This window comes from Brassica oleracea, unplaced genomic scaffold, assembly GCF_000695525.1.
Source record: "Brassica oleracea var. oleracea cultivar TO1000 unplaced genomic scaffold, BOL UnpScaffold00802, whole genome shotgun sequence".
In the NCBI taxonomy this organism is placed as follows: Eukaryota; Viridiplantae; Streptophyta; class Magnoliopsida; order Brassicales; family Brassicaceae; genus Brassica; species Brassica oleracea.
Genome location: NW_013617461.1, coordinates 67,382 through 91,522, shown reverse-complemented (window position 1 = coordinate 91,522; position 24,141 = coordinate 67,382). Strand labels below are relative to the sequence as shown.

The following is a 24,141-nucleotide window of genomic DNA, read 5'->3' as shown; positions in this document are numbered from 1 at the left end:
GGGGGGGGGGGTGATGAAGGAAAAGGGCCTACCACCTTAAGAGATGTTTTTATTTTTGTTATTATGTGAATAATCATATACGGTACTACAGTAGTTATACACCGAAAATTAGAAGTGGATGTTCGTCCTATTATGGACCCATCAGGTGTTTCGGCTTTGTACACACAGTTGTTTTTGTCCTTACCTCACTTCAATGGTTCTGCTTATACGTTTTCAATGTTGTTTTTTCTCCCAAAATTGGTTAGCGTCTCTTACGTAAAATATTGTATATTGTAATATTTATCGGGACATATGTCACATAACTATAGATAATGGTTTCTATTAGTGTTTGTTATAGTAACCCACATACGTAAGAACAACTTTGTTGGTGAAAACCTCTTTTAGCTTCTAAAAAAAATGATATTATATTATTATATATTATTATTAATTTCAATTTATTTTTAAATAGATCGACTAATAGATGAGAAGTAAATGCGATTTGAGTATCTGAAACAATGTCAAAAATATTGAACCTCTATGTTTTCTCTCTTTTAATTTTGTATTTTTTTTTTCTAAAATTACTAGATATCCTCTACAACTCGTCAATGGATCGGAGAAGCTCTAACCACCTTGTTTAAAGCTGATGGTTAAAATCAACTTGTTCTGATCCCGTTCCAACCAAGTTACCGCCACGAAATTCCCAATCAATCTGCAATATAAAAATTCTAGAGTATAACGTTATAGCTGTTTTCTTAGTTGTCATATTGGAGAATTAGATGAATGAAGTGAAACGAATTACTATATAACAAAAAAATATATGATCAGTTATGTTACGACTTGATTGGCATATTACTTGTTTATTTTTATGTATCTATATACAATATTTGTGTAACTCTCCGACTGCCAACAGTTAATGGGCCACCCACGTCCACTCTTTCGGGCCGTGTGCCCCATCCCCTTCCAACGATTGGTGCGTAAATTTTCTAAGGTTCAGAATCATTGTTTACTAATCCTGCAATCACCACCTGACTTTTCTCTATGTTTTGGCCTCATTCGCACGGTATCGCGAATCACTTCCCGATAGGTCACTCATCTTTTCACTACTCTATCCTAAACACGCTTAACTGGATGTGTGACGACGGAAACGGTAAATCAACTTTGATGACATATGTAACCAAATCAATTCTCTTAAACCTTTTTCATATATCACAACTCAGTAGCTTACAAACTTATTGAACGAAACAATTACACGAACTGCATCGTTTCTAATAGTTTAACAATACTTTTGTGTGTTTAGCAGAAAAACAATATAATCTTTTGAACTATTTGAATAATAAAGGTATGTGAGCCACGAATATACAGGGAAATGTCCCGATACAAAGTATATACTTTAGAAGAGAAAAATGTGGTAAAATTACGTACGTAGATTACAACGTCATTTGGAATATGGTAGGCCGTCGATTATTAGTTCTTCGCTTACATGATAATATAAACAAATTATCATCCCACGATGTTAATTACTTTTGTATATATTAAAATTATCCAATGCCTTATTAGTTTGACAAATTTGGAATGATAAATAATCGTGGAAGTTAGTTCGGGGAATAAGTCTCACTATTGTATCGAGGCTGCGAGATTTCGTCGAGTTGTCTAGGGCACATGGGTGGTAAAAAACGCATCTGCATGGCTAAAGTCTTTTATTTTATTTTTTTTTATTTAAAAAAAAAAAAAAAAAAAAAAAAAAAAGCGTATCAATCGCGGACAACCATGTGTCGGTGGATCCCGCAAACAGTGCAAAAAACACACAACATACGTTTTTTATTGTGCACACTTTGTATACGGTTTATTCCAAAATCGTAGATCCCCTGCATCGCTAAAGTCTCTTATTTTTTTTTTTGATTTAAAAAATAAAAAAATAAAAAGCGCATCAATCGCGGACAGCCACGTATCGGTGGAACCCGCAAACAGTGCAAAAAACACACAGCATACGTTTTTTATTGTGCACACTTTATATACGGTTTATTCCAAAATCGTAGATCCCCTGCATCGCTAAAGTCTCTTATTTTTTTTTTTGATTTAAAAAATAAAAAAATAAAAAGCGCATCAATCGCGGACAGCCACGTATCGGTGGAACCCGCAAACAGTGCAAAAAACACACAGCATACGTTTTTTATTGTGCACACTTTATATACGGTTTATTCCAAAATCGTAGATCCCCTGCATCGCTAAAGTCTCTTATTTTTTTTTTTGATTTAAAAAATAAAAAAATAAAAAGCGCATCAATCGCGGACAGCCACGTATCGGTGGAACCCGCAAACAGTGCAAAAAACACACAGCATACGTTTTTTATTGTGCACACTTTATATACGGTTTATTCCAAAATCGTAGACCCCTTTAGAGGCGCGTCTCTGCGATGCAGATGCTCTAATACCCTCTCTTTCCAAATTATATATTAGATATTCGTTATATGTGTAATCATATGTACAACACATAACACAAGTGCATATGTATATATAATATATATATATATATATATATATATATTTTTTTTTTCTTAACTTGTAGCCACATATATATATATGTAATACTATAGTTTTTCCCTCAAACATCTATATTATCTATCTACACATGTAACACATCCATATCGCAATTTCGATCTCTACAATTACACTTTTTGTGGGACCAAAATATACTATCAAATATTTCAAATTAAAATGCCAGCAAAGCACATCAGAGATCTAAGACCAATGGAGAAGAGTGGCCATGCATTTCTTACGTATAATATGTGATTTATTTAAGTGGCTTTTACCAATTTAATTACTCTTAAATCTCTTATGGGTCATATTTAAAGGAGCCAAGTTAAGCTATGCGTGCGAAAACCGAGCCAAACATTTGAGAGACAACTTTTAAACGTATCTGAATCCAAATCCTAACGAGTATGTATATTAATATAATTTAGTTAAAAGTTACAATGGGCGACAAAAAAGTTAATAATTAATTTAATTAAAAACTAACCGGGATGGGATAGTTACGTCAAGTTTGGTTCTTAGTTCTTTGGATGCTTAGAGCATGATTAATCCGTGGTTCTTATGATAGAATTTCTTAACAGAAATTAAGAAACTGTTTCTTAACTTTTAACTAAAAAACCTAAGAACTGGTTCTTAGATAAAGACTTTAAAAACTAGTTCTTAGATAAAGAATTTAAGAACCAGTTTTTAGATAAAAACTTTAAGAACCAGTTAAAAAGGTTAAGAAACAGTTTCTTAACTTTCGCTAAAAACTCTAGTCTAAAAACCCTAGTCTAAAAACCCTGGATTAATCATGGTCTCAGGTATGTTTGGTTGAGTTCTAACTATTGCCACATCACTGCATAAATATAAACATTATATATACATAATATCTACAACAACTACTATTTTATTACGTCTAGTTAAAAGTGACATTTTCTCCTGATAAGACCTAATTTTTATAACAAAAGGTATTTTGAAAATTTTAGCCGAAAACCTATTTCAAAGTAACGTTTGGATAATCTAATTTTCATGAGCTATCGAACACATATACTAATGAAATTATATTATAAAAGAAATTAGAAGATAAGGGCATATCGATTGTACAAATAATAAGATTTTAAAAATGCAAGTTGACCAATTGATAATCAAAACGACAGGCGACAGATAAGAAGTAAAAGCAAGATATTAACAAACGTATTTAACTTGGACATTTTACAGATCGAGACAGCCAAAACAAGTAACTCCAAAAACATGCATGACAATCTACTCACCATTCCCTACCCTCACGTACTTTACTACTCCACGTAATTGTATCCGTGTCTTAGTATGAATATTCAGTATTTTAGCATTATGACTCTATGTTTTCTCGGCTATTCTCATCAATTTAATCATCTAATTATCGAGTGGATTAATTATAAAATACTTTTTTTTTGGGTGTAAATGTTAAATTAACTCTAAAATACTTTATATCCTTATCAAGACTAAATCATCATTAGTCATCTTCCCATAAAAGAATGAACATTATTATAGTTTGACCATTTCGTATCAGAATTTATTTTGAATTATGTATTTTACCTTCTAATTATTTATCAAAAAAAATAAAATTATTCTGATGATGATGATGATGATGAATGCGAAAAAGTAGTATAATTTATTTTATGTATTTTTAGTTGTTATTTTGTTTTATTTATATGTATTTCGATATATACAGTTTTAATTTTATTTTGGTTTTGCTTTTAGGAGCTTTATATAAACGGAGATTCCCTCGGCTTCTTCTTCATTGCCAGTTGCCACCAGACATAACAACAACAACACATAGTATACACATTGCACAGCTTCTTGTAATTCACCGACTCTTCACTTTCTTCTCATCCAAATCAAAAACACACACAGTGCTTCCCTCTCTTTCCTTTTATTGATTTGTTCTCCCCATCCATGCACTGTTTCCAAGTTTCTTCATCCAGATTCAATCTTACTCTTCTCACAAACCTCCTTCTTGGGCTCTCCTGCATTTTTCTCCCCTGTTCTTCTCTAACACTGACTTAAAAAGATGTTCTTCGAAATGGGTTTCTCCGGTTTGAAGTAGTTTATAAGCTGTTTCCCCCTTAAACCGGGTTCGAGCTCAAAATCTTTCAGAACTGACGAATTGACTCAACCAAAACAGAGGAAACAGAGCAAACTATGGAAGAGACGTTTGTGCCGTTTGAAGGAATCAAGAATGATCTCAAAGGCAGACTCATGTGCTATAAGCAAGACTGGACCGGCGGATTCAAAGCTGGCTTTAGGATTCTAGCTCCCACCACTTACATATTCTTCGCCTCTGCGATTCCTGTCATCTCCTTCGGCGAACAGCTCGAACGAAACACTGGTGAGTAAAGTAAAGTTTCCACCTTTAATCAGTTTCCACTAGCAAAGATTTGAAATTTGGATTTTGAAATCTTGCAGATGGAGTTCTCACGGCTGTTCAGACCTTAGCATCCACCGCCATTTGCGGCATCATTCACTCTGTTATCGGAGGTCAGCCACTGCTTATACTCGGTGTTGCAGAGCCTACTGTTATTATGTATACATTCATGTTTAACTTCGCAAAGGCTAGACCTGAACTTGGACGTGACCTCTTCTTGGCTTGGTCTGGATGGTAAGAGTCCTCTTTGTTGAGTTTTGCTTAAAAGAGTAATCATGTGTTTGACACAACACTGTTTGAATGTGTTTAGGGTTTGTGTTTGGACTGCTTTGATGCTGTTTGTGATGGCTATATGTGGAGCTTGTTCCATCATCAACAGGTTCACTCGTGTAGCTGGTGAACTGTTTGGACTGCTTATCGCTATGCTCTTCATGCAACAAGCCATCAAAGTATGAACCACCCTTTTCACCAGCATTTCAAATAATGTTGGTTTTCTAATTTTCATCTATGATTCATGATTTGATTCTCCAGGGTCTAGTGGATGAATTTCGCATTCCAGAACGAGAAAATCAGAAGCTGATGGAGTTCTTACCTTCCTGGAGGTTCGCTAATGGGATGTTCGCTCTGGTTCTCTCTTTTGGTCTTCTGCTAACCGGACTTAGAAGCCGAAAAGCTAGATCATGGCGGTACGGTACTGGTAAGTCAAAAATAGAGCATCTCTGTATCTAATGAGCTACTGACTCAGTTTTGCTTCCCTTGAAACAGGCTGGCTCAGAAGCTTAATAGCAGACTATGGTGTACCACTGATGGTACTAGTGTGGACCGGTGTCTCCTACATTCCATCAGGAGATGTTCCAAAAGGAATCCCCAGGCGGCTTCTTAGCCCAAATCCTTGGTCTCCTGGTGCTTATGGAAACTGGACCGTAGCAAAGGAGATGCTTGATGTTCCAATCGTTTACATAATAGGAGCTTTCATTCCAGCATCGATGATTGCTGTGCTTTACTACTTTGATCATAGCGTTGCTTCTCAGCTTGCTCAGCAGAAAGAGTTCAATTTGAGAAAACCGTCTTCTTACCACCACGACTTGCTTCTTCTTGGGTTTCTGGTAAGTATTTGGAGAAAAGATTTGCGTAATCATCTTGAGCCTTATTGGTTATAATAATCATTGCAGACCTTAATGTGTGGTCTACTTGGAGTCCCTCCATCAAATGGTGTCATTCCTCAATCTCCAATGCACACCAAGAGCTTAGCAACTCTTAAATATCAGGTAACATCACTCACCAGTCACCACAGTCTTTTATCTTTTCAATGAGTTCTGAGAGATCAACGTTCTCTTTCTTTGCAGTTACTTCGTAACAGACTGGTTGCAACAGCAAGAAAAAGCATCAAAACGAATGCTAGTTTGGGGCAACTCTACAACAATATGCAAGAAGCTTACCATCACATGCAGACACCATTAGTATACCAGCAACCTCAAGTAAGAACTTTGTATTTTTTTTTCTTCTTTCCAATAATAGAACAAGGAGTTATTACTAAGAGCAGTTTCTTTCTACTTATAGGGTTTAAAAGAACTAAAAGAATCAACAATCCAAGCAACTACATTCACCGGAAACCTCAACGCTCCAGTTGATGAAACGCTATTCGATATAGAGAAAGAGATTGATGATTTGTTACCAGTGGAAGTCAAAGAGCAGCGTGTAAGCAACCTCCTTCAGTCCACAATGGTAGGAGGATGCGTTGCTGCTATGCCTATCCTTAAAATGATCCCAACCTCTGTCCTTTGGGGTTACTTCGCCTTTATGGCTATTGAGAGCTTACCTGGAAACCAGTTCTGGGAGAGAATCTTACTTCTCTTCACCGCCCCAAGTCGCCGCTTCAAGTAACAATAAAAAAGCTCATATCTTTTTTAATCACATTCAAACTTCAAGAAAGCCTCTGTTCATGACTCAGTTCTATGTTTGCAGGGTTCTTGAAGACTACCACGCAACGTTCGTTGAAACGGTTCCATTCAAGACGATTGCGATGTTCACTATATTCCAAACGGTTTATCTGTTAATCTGCTTTGGCCTCACATGGATCCCAATAGCAGGAGTCATGTTCCCTTTAATGATCATGTTCTTAATCCCCGTTAGACAATATATCCTCCCTAGATTCTTCAAAGCAGCTCATCTTCAGGACTTGGACGCAGCAGAGTATGAAGAAGCTCCAGCTTTACCCTTCAATCTCGCAGTGGTAAGTCAATAACTCTGTTGTTTATGTACTTAATGGTTCTTCTATTTTTTTCGTTTACACTTAAACTATCAAGCAGGAAACGGAGATTGGATCGACAACTTCGTATCCAGGAGACTCAGAGATTCTTGATGAGGTTATTGCACGAAGCAGAGGAGAGTTTAGACACACGAGTAGTCCTAAGGTCACGAGTTCGAGTTCAACTCCTGTCAATAATAGGAGTTTGTCTCAAGTGTTTAGTCCACGAGTGGGTGAACTCAGGTTTGGTCAGATGAGTCCTCGAGTCGTTGGTAATAGTCCAAAGCCTGTTAGTTGTGGAAGGAGTCCCTTGAACCAGTCCTCGTCAAAGTGAGATGATATATATATTCAGAAAGCTCAATAAAACAAAACCACCCCCAATGAGGATGAATGTTTAATTAGTTAATTAATTTGATCTTTAGTTATTATAAGAAACAAAAGCTTTCTTGAATAATCTCTCTTTAGTTAATGTGTTGTATGTGTTTGTAATCCCCTTCCCTTGTGTTTTAGTTTTATCTTTTGAGTTTCTGTAAAATCTTACTTATAATGTAACTCTGTGTGGCAAGGCAAATATGTATAAAGACTTACAAAATGTTATAACGGTAAGCAATCTTTTTATATGATCGGCTGTCGCACACTTGTTTTTTTACATTTGTTACATCTATATACCATTTCTTTGGGGTGACAAATAATATAGTTTTTTTTTTGTAAGTATTACTTTTGTTCAAATTTCACAAACGGAATTTAGAGAAGAAAAAAAGACACTTTGAGCCAACACTTTCTACAAAGTTAACGTGGCATGATTTATATACACATGCAAATCCACAATCCGTAAATTAAATACATGATATATGTGATGTTACACTTACATGCAGACGTTCCTTAACTTCCTTTGGTGGTTCATGCATGAAAGAAAAAGATAAATAACTAAATGGAAAAGTAAAGCGTGAATGATTACATAAAATTTGAGCTAGGCAGCAACAAATACTTTGAGCATGATGACAGTAGCTATCTTGTTAAAGGTAAGGCATGTCGTTCGAAGAAGCATGCACTTTGGCACTATACATATAAAACAATACAAGGGTCAACTTAGATTACCAACATCGAACCAGACAAAGGCAAAAGTAAAACAACACGAGTGTTCGATGTCAACAAGGAAAAGTGATGCACTGCAATAGTTTTTAAGCCTTTTGATTTTGAAATAGCATTATGAGGGAAGAGGAAAAAGAATGGTCTCTAAGTAATCACCAAAAGTATAAAATTAGAAGCACTTGAGTAGCAGTATAATGTATGAGAGGCTACGAGCCAACTGAGACCGACCCTGTCGGGAAAATAAAACCCTTTTTATATATTGAAATTTGGGTTTACTTTGCTGGCGTAATCATAGGATGAGGAGAAAAATAACAGGTGTGATGATACAACACATATGATATGCTGGTATAGTAATAATTTAACACAATGGCAACTATCATAACTGTTGTTACAGTTTGGTTTGAAACAAAGACTCACACTTCTTTATATTTGTTGTATCTGTATACATTGCAAACAATTGGTTTTCTACGTACTATTTGTTATGGGGTTTTGGAATACCTTTGTTAGAGATATGTCACAACTTTAAGATCAAATCATTAGTTATGGCGTATAAACATGTGACTAATAAAAAGAGCTATTGCTGAGTGAGATTTAAACTTACGATTAAAACGTGGGTGGACAATAAAAGAAGAGCTAGTAAAGGGAACTCTTGATTATCCTCTTTTTGCTAAAGTTTTTGTTTTCTTAGCATTACCATTAACCATTGACTCATAAATAGTGAAATTTATTTTTGTGTTATCATTGATATTCTTGTTGTCTGCAATAATGAAAGTTAATAAGTTGCCTTATGCATAGGTCGCAGTCTAAATCATGCAATGTGATCTTTGTTCTTTTTTTTTTTCGTTTTTGCGACTCTTTATTGTCTTAGACTAAAAACAGAACTCTTTCGCATTCATTCATCTCTTCCTCACCTTAAAAGCAAAGCCCACATTCTTCAACTTCACTTTTGAATCGGAAGGAGATTAGAAATACTCGTTGACCCTTTTCCACGTGTTAATCCCAAAGTAGCTTGACCAAAAGCCATCCTTAGCTATATATCATTGTTCTACTATAATCTAAGAACTATAACGTATAAACTTAAACATGTTAATGGGGATCGTATACAGTTTAATACTAGCTCAGTACATACATATTTGGCTATATATATTCAACTTTTCCACCTGAACATACAACATATAAAATGCAGCTGCTTCGTAACAGACCGGTTTCAACAGCACGAAAAATCAGCAAAACGAATGCGAGTTTGGGACAGCTTTATAACTATATATGCAACAAGCTTATCATCACAAGGGCCGGCTCATAGTTTATAGGGGCTTCTAGGCAAAAAAAAACTTAGCCCCTTTAATAATTTAAGAAAAACTCAATTTAAACATAAATTTTTAAAAACTATATTGTATAGAAATTTATTAAATTTAGATATGAAAACATATAAAAAAAATTAGAATACATGTATATTTATTTTCGTTCTTTAAAAATAAGATTTAAAAATAAATTTGAAAAATTTGGACCCTTAATATCATGGGTCCAGGCGCGGTCGCACTGCTCGCCCTCAGCCAGCCCTGATCATCACATGCAGTCACCATTAGTATACCAGCAACCTCAAATAAGAACTTTCTTTGTATCTTTTTCTGTCTTCCAATAGAAAAGAAGTTGCTAAGAACAGTTTCTTTCTACTAGCGTTTAAAAGAACTGAAAGAATCAACGATCCAAGCAACTACATTCACCGGAAACCTCAATGCTCCGGTTGATGAAACTCTGTTCGATATAGAAAAAGAGGTTGATGATTTGTTACCAGTGGAAGTCAAAGAGCACTGTGTAAGGAATTTCCTCCTGTCAGTGGTGGAGCTAGAAATACTTTTTACCGTGATCATAATATATAAATCTATATTATTAAAAATTAATAATATATGATACGATAACAAAAACATTTTTTCTAATAAGACATATGAGATTATAAACATAAATTAGTGGGGTCAAATGTTAAAATTTCTCAAAATATTAAAGTAATTTTAGAAAAATATACACTAAATTTTCTTTTTCCCAATAGTGGGAGATCATATGACCCCATAAACTCTTCTTCGCCTCCGCCCCTGCCTCCAGTCCACAATGGTAGGAGGATGTGTTGCTGCTATGCCTATCCTTAAAATGATTCCGACCTCTCTCCTTTGGGGTTACTTCGCCTTCATGGCTATTGAGAGCTTACCCGGAAACCAGTTTTGGGAGAGAATCTTATTTCTCTTCACAGCCCCAAGTCGCCGCTTCAAGTAACTAAAGCTCCTACTCCTGATTTTTAATACTTGAAGAAGTATTAACAATTTTTTGTTTCAAATTAGATGAAGTTTTCAAATTTTAAATTAAAATTTAATAAATTTTATACTATATAATTATTTAGATTATGCAGGCTATTTTTATTGGTGGATTTTTTGATTTAATAGATAACTAATGATGTTTTGTATAGAAAATATAGAAAATTAAATGTTTTTAAAAATTTGCGCGTTTTAATTTAAAATCTTATTTATTAAAAAAACGGAGGGCGTATATTTTAGTCACATTCAACTTCAAGAAGCCTCTTTTTATGACTCATTTATGTTTGCAGGGTTCCTGAAGACTACCACGCAACATTCGTTGAAGCCGTTCCATTTAGGACGATTGCAATGTTCACTCCAAACGGTTTATCTGTTAATCTGCTTTGGTCTCACATGGATCCCAATAGCAGGAGTCATGTTCCCTTTAATGATCATGTTCTTGATTCCTGTAAGACAATACATCCTCCCTAGATTCTTCAAAAGAGCTCATCTTCAGGACTTGGACGCAGCTGAGTATGAAGAAGCTCCAGCTTTACCCTTCAATCTCGCAGCGGTAACTAAAAACAAAACTTATTTGTTTTTTTTTAATTTAAGCTTCTTCTATTCTTTTATCCTTTACACTTTAACTTCGAGCAGGAAACGGAGATTGGATCGACAACTTCGTATCCAGGAGACTCAGAGATTCTTGATGAGGTTATTGCACGAAGCAGAGGAGAGTTTAGACACACGAGTAGTCATAAGGTCACGAGTTCGAGTTCAACTCCTGTCAATAATAGGAGTTTGTCTCAAGTGTTTAGTCCACGAGTGGGTGAACTCAGGTTTGGTCAGATGAGTCCTCGAGTAGTTGGTAATAGTCCAAAGCCGGCTTGTGGAAGGAGTCCCTTGGACCAGTCCTCCTCAAAGTGAGATGATATATACTCAATAAAACAAAACCACACCAATGAGGATGAATTTTTAATTAGTTAATTAATTTGATCTTTAGTTATTATGAGAAACAAAAGCTTTCTTGAATAATCTCTCTTTAGTTAATGTGTTGTATGTGTTTGTAATCCCCTTCCCTTGTGTTTTATCTTTTGAGTTTCTGTAAAATCTTACTTATATGTAACTCTGTGTGGCAAATATGTATAAAGACTTTAGCAAAAAAAAAAAATGTATGAAGACTTGAAATGTTATAACGGTAAGCAATCTTTTTATATGATCGGCTGTCACACACTTGTTTTTCATTTCTTTCATCTATATACCATTTCTTTGGGTGACAAATAATATAGTTTTTTTTATCCCCATGAGGTGAACCTTTAAATTCACCTCTCCTTTTATAGAACGAATCAAATTGTCACGTAGATAATTAATTAAAAATAATAAATTTATTTAAAAATAACTAAAATAAAGAATAACGCCAATTTTAACGATGATGTGAAGCCGCTAGCTAAACCGTAAACCCTAAAATTTAAATTCTAAATCCTAAACTTTAAATCCTAAACCCAAACCCTATACCCTAAACTCAAATCCTAGACCCTAAACTCAAATCGTAGACCCTAAACCCAAATTTTATACCTTAAACCCAAACTGTATACCATACACCCAAACTATAAACCCTAAATCCAAACCATATACACTAAACCTAAATCCTAGACCCTAAACTCAAACCTTATATCGTCTAGGTTTAGGGTTTGAGTTTAGGGTTTATGATTTGGGTTTTAAGTCTAAGATTTGGATTTAGGGTATACGGTTTGCGTTGAGGGTCTAAGATTTGGTTTAGGGTATAAGGTTTGGATTTAAGGTTTACGGTTTGGGTTTAGGGTGTAGGATTTGAGTTTAGAGTATACGGTTTGGGTTTAGGATCTAGGATTTGGGTTTAGGGTATAGGGTTTGAGTTTAAGATTTACGGTTTAGAGTTAAGAATTTAAGATTTCGGATTTAAGGTTTAGACGGCGGCGGCAACGTTATTAAAATTAGCATTATTCTTCTTTTTTTAGTTATTTTAAAATAAATTTAATATTTTTTAATTAATTATCTACGTGACACTTTGATTGATACTAAAAGAAGAGGTGAATTTAAAGGTTCACCCTAGGTTTTGTGAGTGAGCCTAAGTTTTTTTTTTTTTAAGTATTACTTTTGTTCAAATTTCACAAATGGAATTTAGAAAAATAGACACTTTGAGCCAAAACTTTCTACAAAGTTAACGTGGCATGATTTATATACACATGCAAATCCACAATCTGTAAATTAAATACATGATATATGTGATTTTTTTTTTTTTTGAACTTAATATATGTGATGTTACACTTACATGCAGACGTTCCTTAACTTCCTTTGGTGGTTCATGCATGAAAGAAGAAGAGAAATAACTAAATGGAAAAGCAAAGCGTGAATGATTACATAAAATTTGAAGCAACAACAAATACTTTGAGCATGATGACAGTAGCTATCTTGTTAAAGGTAAGGCATGTCGTTCGAAGAAGCATGCACTTTGACACTACATATAAAACAATACAAGGGTCAACTTATATTACCAACATCGAACCAGACAAAGACAAAAGTGAAACAACACGAGTGTTCGATGTCAATAAGGAAAAGTGATGCACTGCAATAGTTTTTAAGCCTTTTGATTTTGAAATAGCATTATGAGGGAAGAGGAAAAAGAATGGTCTCTAAGTAATCACCAAAAGTATAAAATTAGAAGCACTTGAGTAGCAGTATAATGTATGAGAGGCTACGAGCCAACTGAGACCGACCCTGTCGGGAAAATAAAACCCTTTTTATATATTGAAATTTGGGTTTACTTTGCTGGCGTAATCATAGGATGAAGAGAAAAATAACAGGTGTGATGATACAACATATATGGTATGCTGGTATAGTAATAATTTAACACAATAGCAACTATCATAACTGTTGTTACAGTTTGGTAATTTGAAACAAAGATTCACACTAATTTATATTTGTTGATTAATTAGAGACCATTGATCTTTGTACTATTTGCAAACAGTCGCAATAATGACTGAATACATTGCAAACAGTCGATTTTCTACGTACTATTTGTTATGGGGTTTTGGAATACCTTTGTTGAAGATATGTCACAACTTTGAGATCAAATCATTAGTTATGGCGTATAAACATGTGACTGCAATAAAAAGAGCTATTGCTGAGTGAGATTTAAACTTACGATTAAAACGTGGGTGGACAATAAAAGAAGAGCTAGTAAAGGGAACTCTCGAGTATCCTCTTTTTGCTAAAGTTTTTGTTTTCTTAGCATTAACCATTGACTCATAAATAGTGAAATTTATTGTGTTATCATTGATATTCTTGTTGTCTGCAATTATGAAAGTTAATAAGTTGCCTTATGCATAGGTCGCAGTCTAAATCATGCAATGTGATCTTTGTTCTTTTTTTTTTCCTTTTTGCGACTCTTTATTGTCTTAGACTAAAAACAGAACTCTTTCGCATTCATTCATCTCTTCTTCACCTTAAAAGCAAGCCCACATTCTTCAACTTCACTTTTGATGGAAGGAGATTAGAAATACTCGTTGACCCTTTTCCACGTGTTAATCCCAAAGTAGCTTGACCAAAAGCCATCCTTAGCTATATATCATTGTTCTACTATAATCTACGAATTATAAAGTATAAACTTAAACATGTTAATGGAGATCGTATACAGTTTAATACTAGCTCAGTACATACATATTTGGCCATTCCAATATTGAGTATATATTCAACTTTTCCGCCCGAACATACAACATACAAAAATGGATCAGAGGGCTGCAGACATCTCCTTCTGTCACTCTACGCCGTATCGCTGTTCAGACTATCCTCTTTCACTTGTGGAAGCAACACAACAACGTCATTCACAACCAAATATCTCTCTCCACAGCTGAAGTCTTCCGTTATGTTGATCGCGACATCCGGACTATCATCACTGCTAAGCGAAAGCAAAGAACTTTGCTTCTCTCATGCCTCTTTGGCTTAGATAATTTATCTCCCCAGATCTTCTTCCTAGTTTTATTCTGTTCTTCCCTTTTTTTTGCCATAATGGTATTGCTTGATTTTGTACATCTGACTCTTTCATTAATTTGAATATTAACAGTTTAGCAAAAAAAAATCATATAAAAATGCAGCTGCTTTGTAACTTGATTTTGTAAATCTGAATCTTTCATTAATTTGAATATTAACAGTTTAGCAAAAAAAAACATATAAAAATGCAGCTGCTTCGTAACAGACTGGTTGCAACAGCACGAAAAAGCATCAAAACGAATGCGAGTTTGGGACAGCTTTATAACAATATATCCAACAAGCTTATCATCACCATGGCCGGCTCCTAGTTTATAGGGGTCCTAGGCAAAAAAAAATTTAGGCCCTTCAATAATTTAAGAAAATTTTAATTTAAACATATACTTTTAAAAACTACATTGTACAGAAATTTGTTATATTTAGATATGAAAACATATAAAATAAAATAAAATGTTAGAATACATGTATATTTATTTTTGTTCTTTAAAAAAATATTTAAAAATAAATTTGAAAAATTTGGACTTTTAATACCATGGGTCCACGGGTGGTCGCACACACTGTTTGCCCTCGTATATGAGCCGGCCCTGATCATCACATGCAGACACTATTAGTATACCAGCAACCTCAAGTAAGAACTTTCTTTGTATCTTTTTCTTTCTTTCCAATAGAACAAGGAGTTGCTAAGAACATTTTCTTTCTACTAGCGTTTAAAAGAACTGAAAGAATCAACGATCCAAGCAACTACATTCACCGGAAACCTCAACGCTCCGGTTGATGAAACTATGTTCGATATAGAGAAAGAGGTTAATGATTTGTTACCAGTGGAAGTCAAAGAGCAGCGTGTAAGCAATTTCCTCCGGTCAGTGGCGGAGCTAAAAATACTTTTTACCGGGATCATAATATATAAATTTAATATTAAAATTTAATAATATATGATACGATAATAAAAATATTTTTTCTAATAGGACATATTAGAACATAAACATAAATTAGTATGGTCAAATGTCAAAATTTCTCAAAATACTAAAGTAATTTTAGAAAAATATACACTAAATTTTCTTTTTCCCAAAATTTAGTTGGATCATGTGACCCCTTAAACCCTTCTTTGCTCCACCTCTGCCTCCAGTCCACAATGGTAGGAGGATGTGTTGCTGCTATGCATATCCTTAAAATGATCCCAACCTCTGTCCTTTGGGGTTACTTTGCCTTCATGGCTATTGAGAGCTTACCCGGAAACCAGTTTTAGGAGAGAATCTTATTTCTCTTCACCGCCCCGAGTTGCCGTTTCAAGTCACTACAGCTCATACTCCTTCCGATTTTTAATACTTGAAGTATTAGAAGAAATTTTTTGTTTCAATTGTATACTATATAATTCTTTATATTCTGCAGGCTATTTTTTATTGGTGGAATTTGTGATTTAATAGATAACTAATGATGTTTTGTATAGAAAATATAGAAAATTAAATGTTTTTAAAAAATTCTGTGTTTTAATTTAAAAATTTATTTATTAAAAAACAAAGGGAGTATATTTTAGTCACATCCAACTTCAAGAAGCCTCTTTTCATGACTCATTTATGTTTGCAGGGTTCTTGAAGACTACCACGCAACATTCGTTGAAGCCGTTCCATTCAGGATGATTGCAATGTTCACTCCAAACGGTTTATCTGTTAATTTGCTTTGGTCTCATATGGATCCCAATAGCAGGAGTCATGTTCCCTTTAATGATCATGTTCTTGATTCCTGTAAGACAATACATCCTCCCTAGATTCTTCAAAAGAGCTCATCTTCAAGACTTAGACTCAGCTGTATATGAAGAAGCTCCAGCTTTACCCTTCAATCTCGCAGCGGTAAACCAAAAATCTGTTGTTTATGTACTTTAAGCTTGTTCTATTCTTGATCTTTTACGGTTTAACTTTCAGCAGGAAACGGAGATTGGATCGACAACTTCATATCCAGGAGACTCAGAGATTCTTGATGAGGTTATTACACGAAGCAGAGGAGAGTTTAGACACACAAGTAGTCCTAAGGTCACAAGTTCAAATCCGCCTGTTAATAACAGGAGTTTATCTCAAGTGTTTAGTCCACGAGTTGGTGAACTCAGGTCTGGTCAGATGAGTCCTCGTGTCGTGTTGAGAGTAGTCCAAACCCGGCTAGTTGTGGGAGGAGTCCCTTGAACCAGTCCTCGTCGAAGTGAGATTATATATTCAAGAAGCTCAATAAAACAAAACCCCAATGAGGATGAATATTTAGTTAGTTAATTTAATTAGATCGTTAGTTCTTATAAGAAACAAAAGCTTCTTGAAAATCTATCTTTAGTTTTTATGTGTTTGTAATCCCTGTCCCTGGTGTTTTATCTTTTGAGTCTTTGTAAAATGGGAAATTAGGCCCAATAACCTTTAAAAAAACTATAATTCACTAAATAACCAAAACCCCACCATCTTTCCTCATTTTTCTTCCTATCTCTCTTTACCATTTTACTACAAATCTAATTTCTCTTTTTTTGGTTATTTCACAAATAAACCCTCCTAAAATCTTACTTATTTCGTAATTTATGTTGCTAAAAAAATGTAACTCTGTGCGGCAACTATGTATAAAGACTTCAAATGTTAACGGTAAGCAATCTTTTTATATGATCGGCTGTCACACTCTTGTTAATCGGTCAACTTTTACATTTGCTACATCTATATAACATTTCTTTGGGTGACTGAGTATGTTATATAGTTTTGTACGTAAATATTACTTTTGTTCAAATTTGACAAAAGGAATTTAGAGCATTGCCAACTACTACCTTTTAACGGGAATTTTCCTATATATACAATTTAAATTAAAAACAGGTAATATTTTCATTTTGTGTGAGATAAATCTCTATAAATAATATGATAATAAAAAAAAGAAGAAATAAAAGATTAAACCAACGGTAACAAAATTTTGAAAAGGTTACTGTTGCTTTAAAATTTAAATGATGACCGTTGTTGTAATAAAGGTAATCAAAATCTCCACCTGTCAATATATAGCTTTGATGAGAAATAAAAGATGTCTCTCTCCTCCCCATAGAGGGCTAATGTTCTTCTGGATCACTAGCTCCTTCATTTATACTTCCTCTATAAATCGTATCGTGACTCTCTCTCTCTCTCTCTCTCTCTCTCTAGATTCCATTATATCTCTACTTTGTCAACCGAAACAACATTGGCGTCGACCTCTCCTTCCTTCAGGTACTGCTACTTTTCTTTTAATTCGGTTATTGTTACAAACTGGGATTGGTCTTTCACTATGTTAGTTTGTGTCTTGCCACATAATTCAGATTGCTTAGTTGCTATTTATTATGGTTTTGCAATCTTGCTCTGTATAATAAGTAAGGTTTAGTTTTCTTTTTTTTTTTGTAACTTAGGTTTAGTTTTCTTTGTTGTGCCAAATAATATGATATTTGGTTATCGTTTCGAAGATGAGATTAGAGAATAACCTCTCATATTGGGTAACCCTTTACTTAAATATAAGTCCCTTAAATGTTGTTTTCTTATATTTACAGCAAGGAGGAAAAAAGATTCAACCGGCTGTGACGTTTCAAACAAAAAAGCTCCATGAGTCCGTATTCTGATGATCTTACATCAAAAAGTGACAACGTGCTTGTGAAGGAGACCCTTTGCCTGCCACCAACCCTCACATAGAGACCTTTTGCTTCAGGGTATATTCTTATCTTTGTCTGACCATTCAATTTTTCTGCTACCATCTTACTTTATCAGATCCAATTTTGAAACACGGGGGTCATTTTTTGAATCAATGAACAGGAAGCTAGCTAGTGCTTTGACCAGGTCGTCGTGTCAAGCAAAAGACATCAACACACAAGGTGAGTTTAGTTTCTTTTAGCCTTCACTTTATTATATGTTATATTATATAATAATGCTATAGTTGTTTTCACTTAGCAGGATCCGACTCCATATGACTTCTATAGTCCACAACAAAATGCTTACGAATCTTCAAGTCGTGGTAATTGCTCTTTCTCACTATCATATTATTTAACCATGACACAGATCTCAACATGTCTTAACTTGTAATCTAATTTTTTTTTTTTTTTTTTTTTTTGCAGATTGTGAAGGATGATTACTTTGATCGGATGATGCCTTCGTTCTTCACTCGTTTTCTGTTAATCAGGTCTTCTCTTTTACTTTTAACCTCTTTTTAATTTTCTGTTTTTTTTTCTTTCCCTAAACATTTTTATAATTTTTTTGTCAAATATTTGTTTTAAAAGATAGAAACCAAAACGTTTTTTTTCTTCTTAAAACTCCTTTTTCAAAGTTTTTAGAGAAAAAAATTATATAACTAGTTTGATCATGGAAACCTAATTGTAAATTTGTATGCTAACAAATAGATTATAATATCTTGTCATTAAGATCGTTTTAGACATTATGTTTCATTTGCTTTGACACTTACTATCATTAAGTTTATCCTAAAACACTAGCAATTATAAACAATTTTCTTTTTAGCAAAAAAAATCAATTTTATTTTTATTTTTGTTTGTATTTTTCTGATATTTTTGGCAACAATTGTCTAAAAAAATAGAAAAACGTTTCTTTTCAAAATTTATAATTTTTCGAGATTTTTTTTTTTGTTTTAAAAAAATTATATAACTAGATTTGATCATTAGACTTTATGTGTAAATTTGTCACAAACAAATAAAATATAGTATCTTGTCGTGGTGATCGGTAGATAATATATTTTATTTGAGCTTTATCGACAGCATGCTAAGAACTTCACTCTAGACATGCAACCATGATTTCTCCTTCTCTCGCTTCCATTGTTTTCTTGCTTCTCGTCTGCTTCTTTGCTTGACCTCCATCCCAATCGAGACATTATGGTTGTAGAAGGCAATAATAAAAATATTTTCAGTAAAAACAATAATATATATTTATAGAGAAAAAAATACTATAACTTACAAAAATATTAATTATATAACAAGTTTATTTTTGTAAACAATATTTATTAAATATTTATCATTCAGTTTTGTAACTATTTTAAAAATAAGATAATCAAATTACTTAATATTTGTTTGTCATAATTAAATAAAGATAAACGTTTTAATTCAGTTTTTAATATTTCAAAAATGCATCTGAAACTATAATCTCCAGCATCTAGTTACTCTAATTCTTTAACAATTAAAAATTATCTATATTGTTTGTTACTTAGGAAATTGATGTTTTCATTATAAACCCAACTTATTAATCCTAATTATCTTAGTGTTCTAATGTATAAACTCAAATTCTTATCACTATATCATGCCTGTGAAGTAATAAATGATGTCTTTGATCTTTAAATATTTTTTGCAGCTCTAAACGAAGGTTTCATTCATTTACATTATGGCACGGCAATGGAGACCACTGTTGTCTTGGTTTGAAGCTTAAGTTTCACCGGAGCTATTTTCAGCGTTACTTAACTTATTTCATCTGCTTTACTCGTCGCCGTCGTTTCACCTTCACATCTCCTCTCCGCCGCTCATCTCTCAATGGTTACGGGTTCGCCGGATCTGCTCATTTTAAGAATGGGTTCACCGGATCTTTGTATGTATGTATATACGATATGTGTACGTATATGTATGTACATGTGTTGTATGTATGTATATTCGTAGGAATATTCATATTGTGTATATATGTGTATGTATATGCTTATATATTTCTCCCTAACCCTAAACCCTAACAAAAAGTTAACCCCAAAACTCCACCTAAGGGTTAATAAACCCTAAACCCTATCATAGGGTTAAATCCTACACCATGTCCTTAGGTTACACCCTAAACCATGTCCTAGGGTTACACCCTAAACCCTAACCTAGGGTTAAACCTTCAACCCTAGCCCTAGGGTCAAACCCTAAACCTTAGCCTAGGGTTAAACCCTAAACCCTAGCATAGGGCTAAACCCTAAACCCTAGCCCTAGGGTTAAACCCTAAACCCTAGCCCTAGGGTTAAACCCTAAACCCTGCCCTAGGGTTAAACCCTAAACCCTGCCCTATGGTTAAACCCTAAATCCTGCCCTAGGGTTAAACCCTAGCCCTAGGGTTAAACCCTAAACCCCGACTTAGGGTTAAACCCTAAACCCCGACCTAGGGTTAAACCCTAAACCCCTAGACATAGGGTTAAACCCTAAACCCCTAGACCTAGGGTTAAACCCTAAACCCCGCCCTAGGGTTAAACCCTAAACCCTAAACCCTAGCCCTAGGGTTAAACCCTAAACCCTAGCCCTAGGGTTAAATCCAAGCCCTAGGGTTAACCCTAACCCTAAACCCTAGCCCTAGGGTTAAACCCTAAACCCTAGCCCTAGGGTTAAACCCTAAACCCTAGCCCTAGGGTTAAACCCTAACCCCCAAACCCCCAAACCCTAAACCCTAGCCCTAGAGTTAAACCCTAACCCCAAACCCTAGCCCTTGGGTTATACCCTAACCCTAAACCCTAGCCATTGGGTTATACACTAAACCCTAGCCTAGGGTTATACCCTAAACCCTAGCCTAGGATTATACCCTAAACCCTAGCCCCTGTCCTAGGGTTTAAACCCTAGCCGCCTAGGTATGTATATCCTATGTATATCCTGAGAAAAAGATGTATTCCTATATCTATAGGATTTAGACTAATCTAGTGTTCCTATTACGGGTTAGATTAGGATGATTTTGTTGTATATAAATAATACATCTGGTGGGTGAATTAATAAGATACACAATTTAGGCATACGATGTTTCAAACAACATTTACTTCCAATAAAACTGACATCTCCCCACATGGGGGAGAAATGTTTGGCCTCTAGGCAGGAAAAATAAAAGTTATTTTTAACTGATTTTTATATATGATAGAAGAAATATTAAAGTTTACGATCATAAAATAATTGAGGGTTCTTCATTTTATGTTCTAAAATTTTATCGGGAGTTCTTAATTTAATGTTTTTAATATCTGACATTCCCCCACATGGGGGAGAAATGTTTGTCCTCTGGACCCGTGATGTTATACTTACATGCAGACGTTTCTTTTGTGGTTCATATACATGAAAGAAAAAAAGCTCTGAATGATGATTACATACAATTTGAAGCAACATCAAATGCTTTTGAGCATGAAGAGAGTAGCTATCTGGTTAAAGGTAAGTCATGTTGACTGAAGAAGCATGCACTTTGGCACTATACAATAGTAGAACAACGCGAGTGTTCGATGTCAAAAGGGAAAAGTGATGCACTATATATACAATAGTTTTTAAGCCTTTTGATTTTGAATTTTCATTATGAGGGAAGAGGAAAAAGAATGGTCTATAATTTTTTTTTTAATCAAACAAACATGCATTAACTTAAGAAGAGTTTACACCCCAACATGGGGGTTGGTTACAAGCACAGAGATGGCTGATTTTGCCACAGCATCATCCTCTCCATTAAAGTTTCAAGAGATGAAAGTAAAGGAGATTACATCAAAGAGAGACAAGAATGGTCTATAATTAATCACTAAAAGTATAACATAAGAAGCACTTGAGTAGCAATGTAATGTATGAGAAGTCACCAGCCAATTGAGGCCGACCCTGTTGGGAAAATAAAACATTCTTATATTTTAAAATTAGGATTTACTTTGTTGGTGTAATGATATGATGAAGTGAAAAAGAACCGACATGATGATATACCATATATGATATGCTGGTATAGCAATAATTTAACATAATTCAGCAACTATAATAACCATGATAATAACCATTGTTTGAAGAAGATAGAGATCACCTCTTTCTCAGGTGTGAAGTTAGCCAGCATCTATGGGCCATGATCATCAGAAGGCTAGGATACAGAACTCTCCCCTTTCACTCTTGGGATGTTTTTTCTGATTGGTTGGGATCAAAGGATTCAATCTGTCCAACAACTCTAAGAAGACTAGTTGCTCAAGCAGGTATCTACTCTTTGTGGCATGAGAGGAACAATAGGCTGCATAACAACATCTCCTCCTCTTCAGAAGTCATCTTTAAACTACTTGATCGCAGAATCAGAGACGCCATTCTCGCTCGTAGGAACCGTAAGAAGTTCAAAAACCTTCTTGCTAAATGGTTAACTTTTGCCTAGCAACAAGGTGATCAATTAGCACTATTTTCTCAGGTTATCTCCATGTTTTATCTTTTTGCCATGGAGCTTGTTCCTGACCTGTCTTAAACTCTTTGTAATATGCAAGCTGCCCATTCAAGTAATGCAATTCAAATTCTTAGCAAAAAAAAAAAAAAAAATAACCATTGTTTACATTTTGGTTGGAAACAAAGACTCACATTCTGTATGTTTGGTGTAATACCAAACATTCGACTTTCTACGTAGCTTTGTTAAGATCAAATCGTTAGTTATGTCGTATAAACGTGTGATACCAATCAGAAAGAGCTGTTGCTTAATGAGGTTTCCAAATACAATTCTCAAATAGATAGATTTTTTAAGATATAATCAAGTTCAAATCCAGCATGTGCATATATGTTATTTGAGTTATACACAAAAGAACAAAAGAAAATGATGGTACGCATATTTTTTTCCTTTTGGCAACGTAAAAATTATTTAACAAACAAATTCTTTTACTACAACAGAATTATATTGCTGCAGTTTTAAAGTTTTGTTTTTACTATAGTAGCTAGAAAGAAACTGAAAGAGAAACGGACGCATGGTTTAGTATTAATAAATGATTTAAACACTAAATATTACGTATCTTTGCCCACTATATCATGTTCACCTAGCGCATGCATGTTTTTAGTATATATTCATTTGAGATTTCGTCTAAAAACAAAACCGGATTAGAACTTACGATTAAAACGTGGGTGGACAATAAAAGAAGAGCTAGTAAAGGAAACTCTTGATTATCCTCTTTTTGCTAAAGTTTTGTTTTCTTAGCATTAACCATTGTCCATTGACTCATAGATAATGAAATTTAGTTTGTTGTATCACTTATCATTGATATTCTTGCTGTCTGAAATAATGAAAGTTAATAAGTTGCCTTATGCATAGGTACCGTCTAAATCATGCAATGTGATCTTTGTTCCTTTTTTTTTCCTTTTTTGCGACTCTTTAGTAAAATGGAAATGATGGATCTGGATCGCGGGCCTGACCCGTAAAGAACTGTCGCGGGACGGTATTAGGACGAGGTTTTCTAGGCCCGTAAATTTGCGGGCCTCGCAGAACAGATCTTTGCGGGACCGGGCCTTTTGCGGGATGAGCCGAAACGGGTCATGTGGAATTACATAGACCCGCATTTTTTTCTTCGTTTCTTATTTTACCTGAAGAAAACGAGAAAGAGAGTGAGAAGAAAGCGATTCTTGTGACTTTTCCCCCAGAAAACATAAGGAGTTCTGGCGATAATGATTCGAGCTCCGGTGATAATGATTCGAGCTCCGGCGATGGCGACTCCAGCTCCAGCGATGACGATTCGAGCTCTGGTGGTGTTTTGATTTGGTTTTCTCTTTTTATTACATATAACTATGAATTGTTTTATTACAATGTGATATTTCTTGTTTAAGTTGATTGGTTTTGTTTTCAGTACTGTAAACTGCTGTTTTTCTTAAATTAAATTTGGTTACAATGGTGTTGTTTAGGAAAAAAGTTAGTTGTATATCACGTCACTTGTATA

The 24,141-nt window shown here is 34.5% G+C and overlaps 2 protein-coding genes and 1 long non-coding RNA gene across 4 annotated transcripts; all 3 read left to right on the top strand.

The window, feature by feature from the left end:
- The first annotated feature begins 4,281 nt into the window (after positions 1-4,281).
- Positions 4,282-11,563, top strand: LOC106320107 (boron transporter 1). 2 transcript variants are annotated; one of them, XM_013758473.1, is made up of 11 exons: positions 4,282-4,857; positions 4,935-5,127; positions 5,204-5,342; positions 5,425-5,590; positions 5,659-5,999; positions 6,066-6,161; positions 6,240-6,371; positions 6,454-6,773; positions 6,859-6,966; positions 10,933-11,092; positions 11,176-11,563. In XM_013758473.1, the coding sequence occupies exons 1-11, from the start codon at positions 4,671-4,673 to the stop codon at positions 11,443-11,445; spliced, it is 2,112 nt and encodes a 703-aa protein (XP_013613927.1). In that variant the 5' UTR covers positions 4,282-4,670; the 3' UTR covers positions 11,446-11,563. The 2 variants fall into 2 exon arrangements, with proteins under 2 accessions (XP_013613927.1, XP_013613926.1); XM_013758472.1 differs by lacking the exons at positions 10,933-11,092; positions 11,176-11,563 and adding an exon at positions 7,203-7,475 and having other exon boundaries at positions 6,859-7,126.
- Positions 11,564-16,135: 4,572 nt separating this feature from the next.
- LOC106320103 (boron transporter 1-like) lies at positions 16,136-16,733 on the top strand. Its single transcript, XM_013758468.1, has 2 exons — positions 16,136-16,391; positions 16,467-16,733. The coding sequence occupies exons 1-2, from the start codon at positions 16,254-16,256 to the stop codon at positions 16,716-16,718; spliced, it is 390 nt and encodes a 129-aa protein (XP_013613922.1). The 5' UTR covers positions 16,136-16,253; the 3' UTR covers positions 16,719-16,733.
- Positions 16,734-17,571: 838 nt separating this feature from the next.
- Positions 17,572-20,446, top strand: LOC106320106. Its single transcript, XR_001265707.1, has 6 exons — positions 17,572-17,756; positions 18,071-18,226; positions 18,330-18,388; positions 18,468-18,528; positions 18,629-18,693; positions 19,866-20,446. It is a non-coding gene; the product is annotated as an uncharacterized LOC106320106 (long non-coding RNA).
- Positions 20,447-24,141: the final 3,695 nt, after the last annotated feature.

What these genes read in the sequence shown, in the direction of transcription:
- LOC106320107 (XM_013758472.1), top strand. Translation starts at nt 4,671, where the DNA reads ATGGAAGAGACGTTTGTGCCGTTTGAAGGAATCAAGAATGATCTCAAA. An exon ending in TCATGCAACAAGCCATCAAA is followed by an intron (nt 5,343 to 5,424) that starts GTATGAACCACC and finishes TTGATTCTCCAG; the next exon opens with GGTCTAGTGGATGAATTTCG. An exon ending in TGCTTCTTCTTGGGTTTCTG is followed by an intron (nt 6,000 to 6,065) that starts GTAAGTATTTGG and finishes TAATCATTGCAG; the next exon opens with ACCTTAATGTGTGGTCTACT.
- LOC106320103 (XM_013758468.1), top strand. Translation starts at nt 16,254, where the DNA reads ATGTTCCCTTTAATGATCATGTTCTTGATTCCTGTAAGACAATACATC. An exon ending in TACCCTTCAATCTCGCAGCG is followed by an intron (nt 16,392 to 16,466) that starts GTAAACCAAAAA and finishes AACTTTCAGCAG; the next exon opens with GAAACGGAGATTGGATCGAC.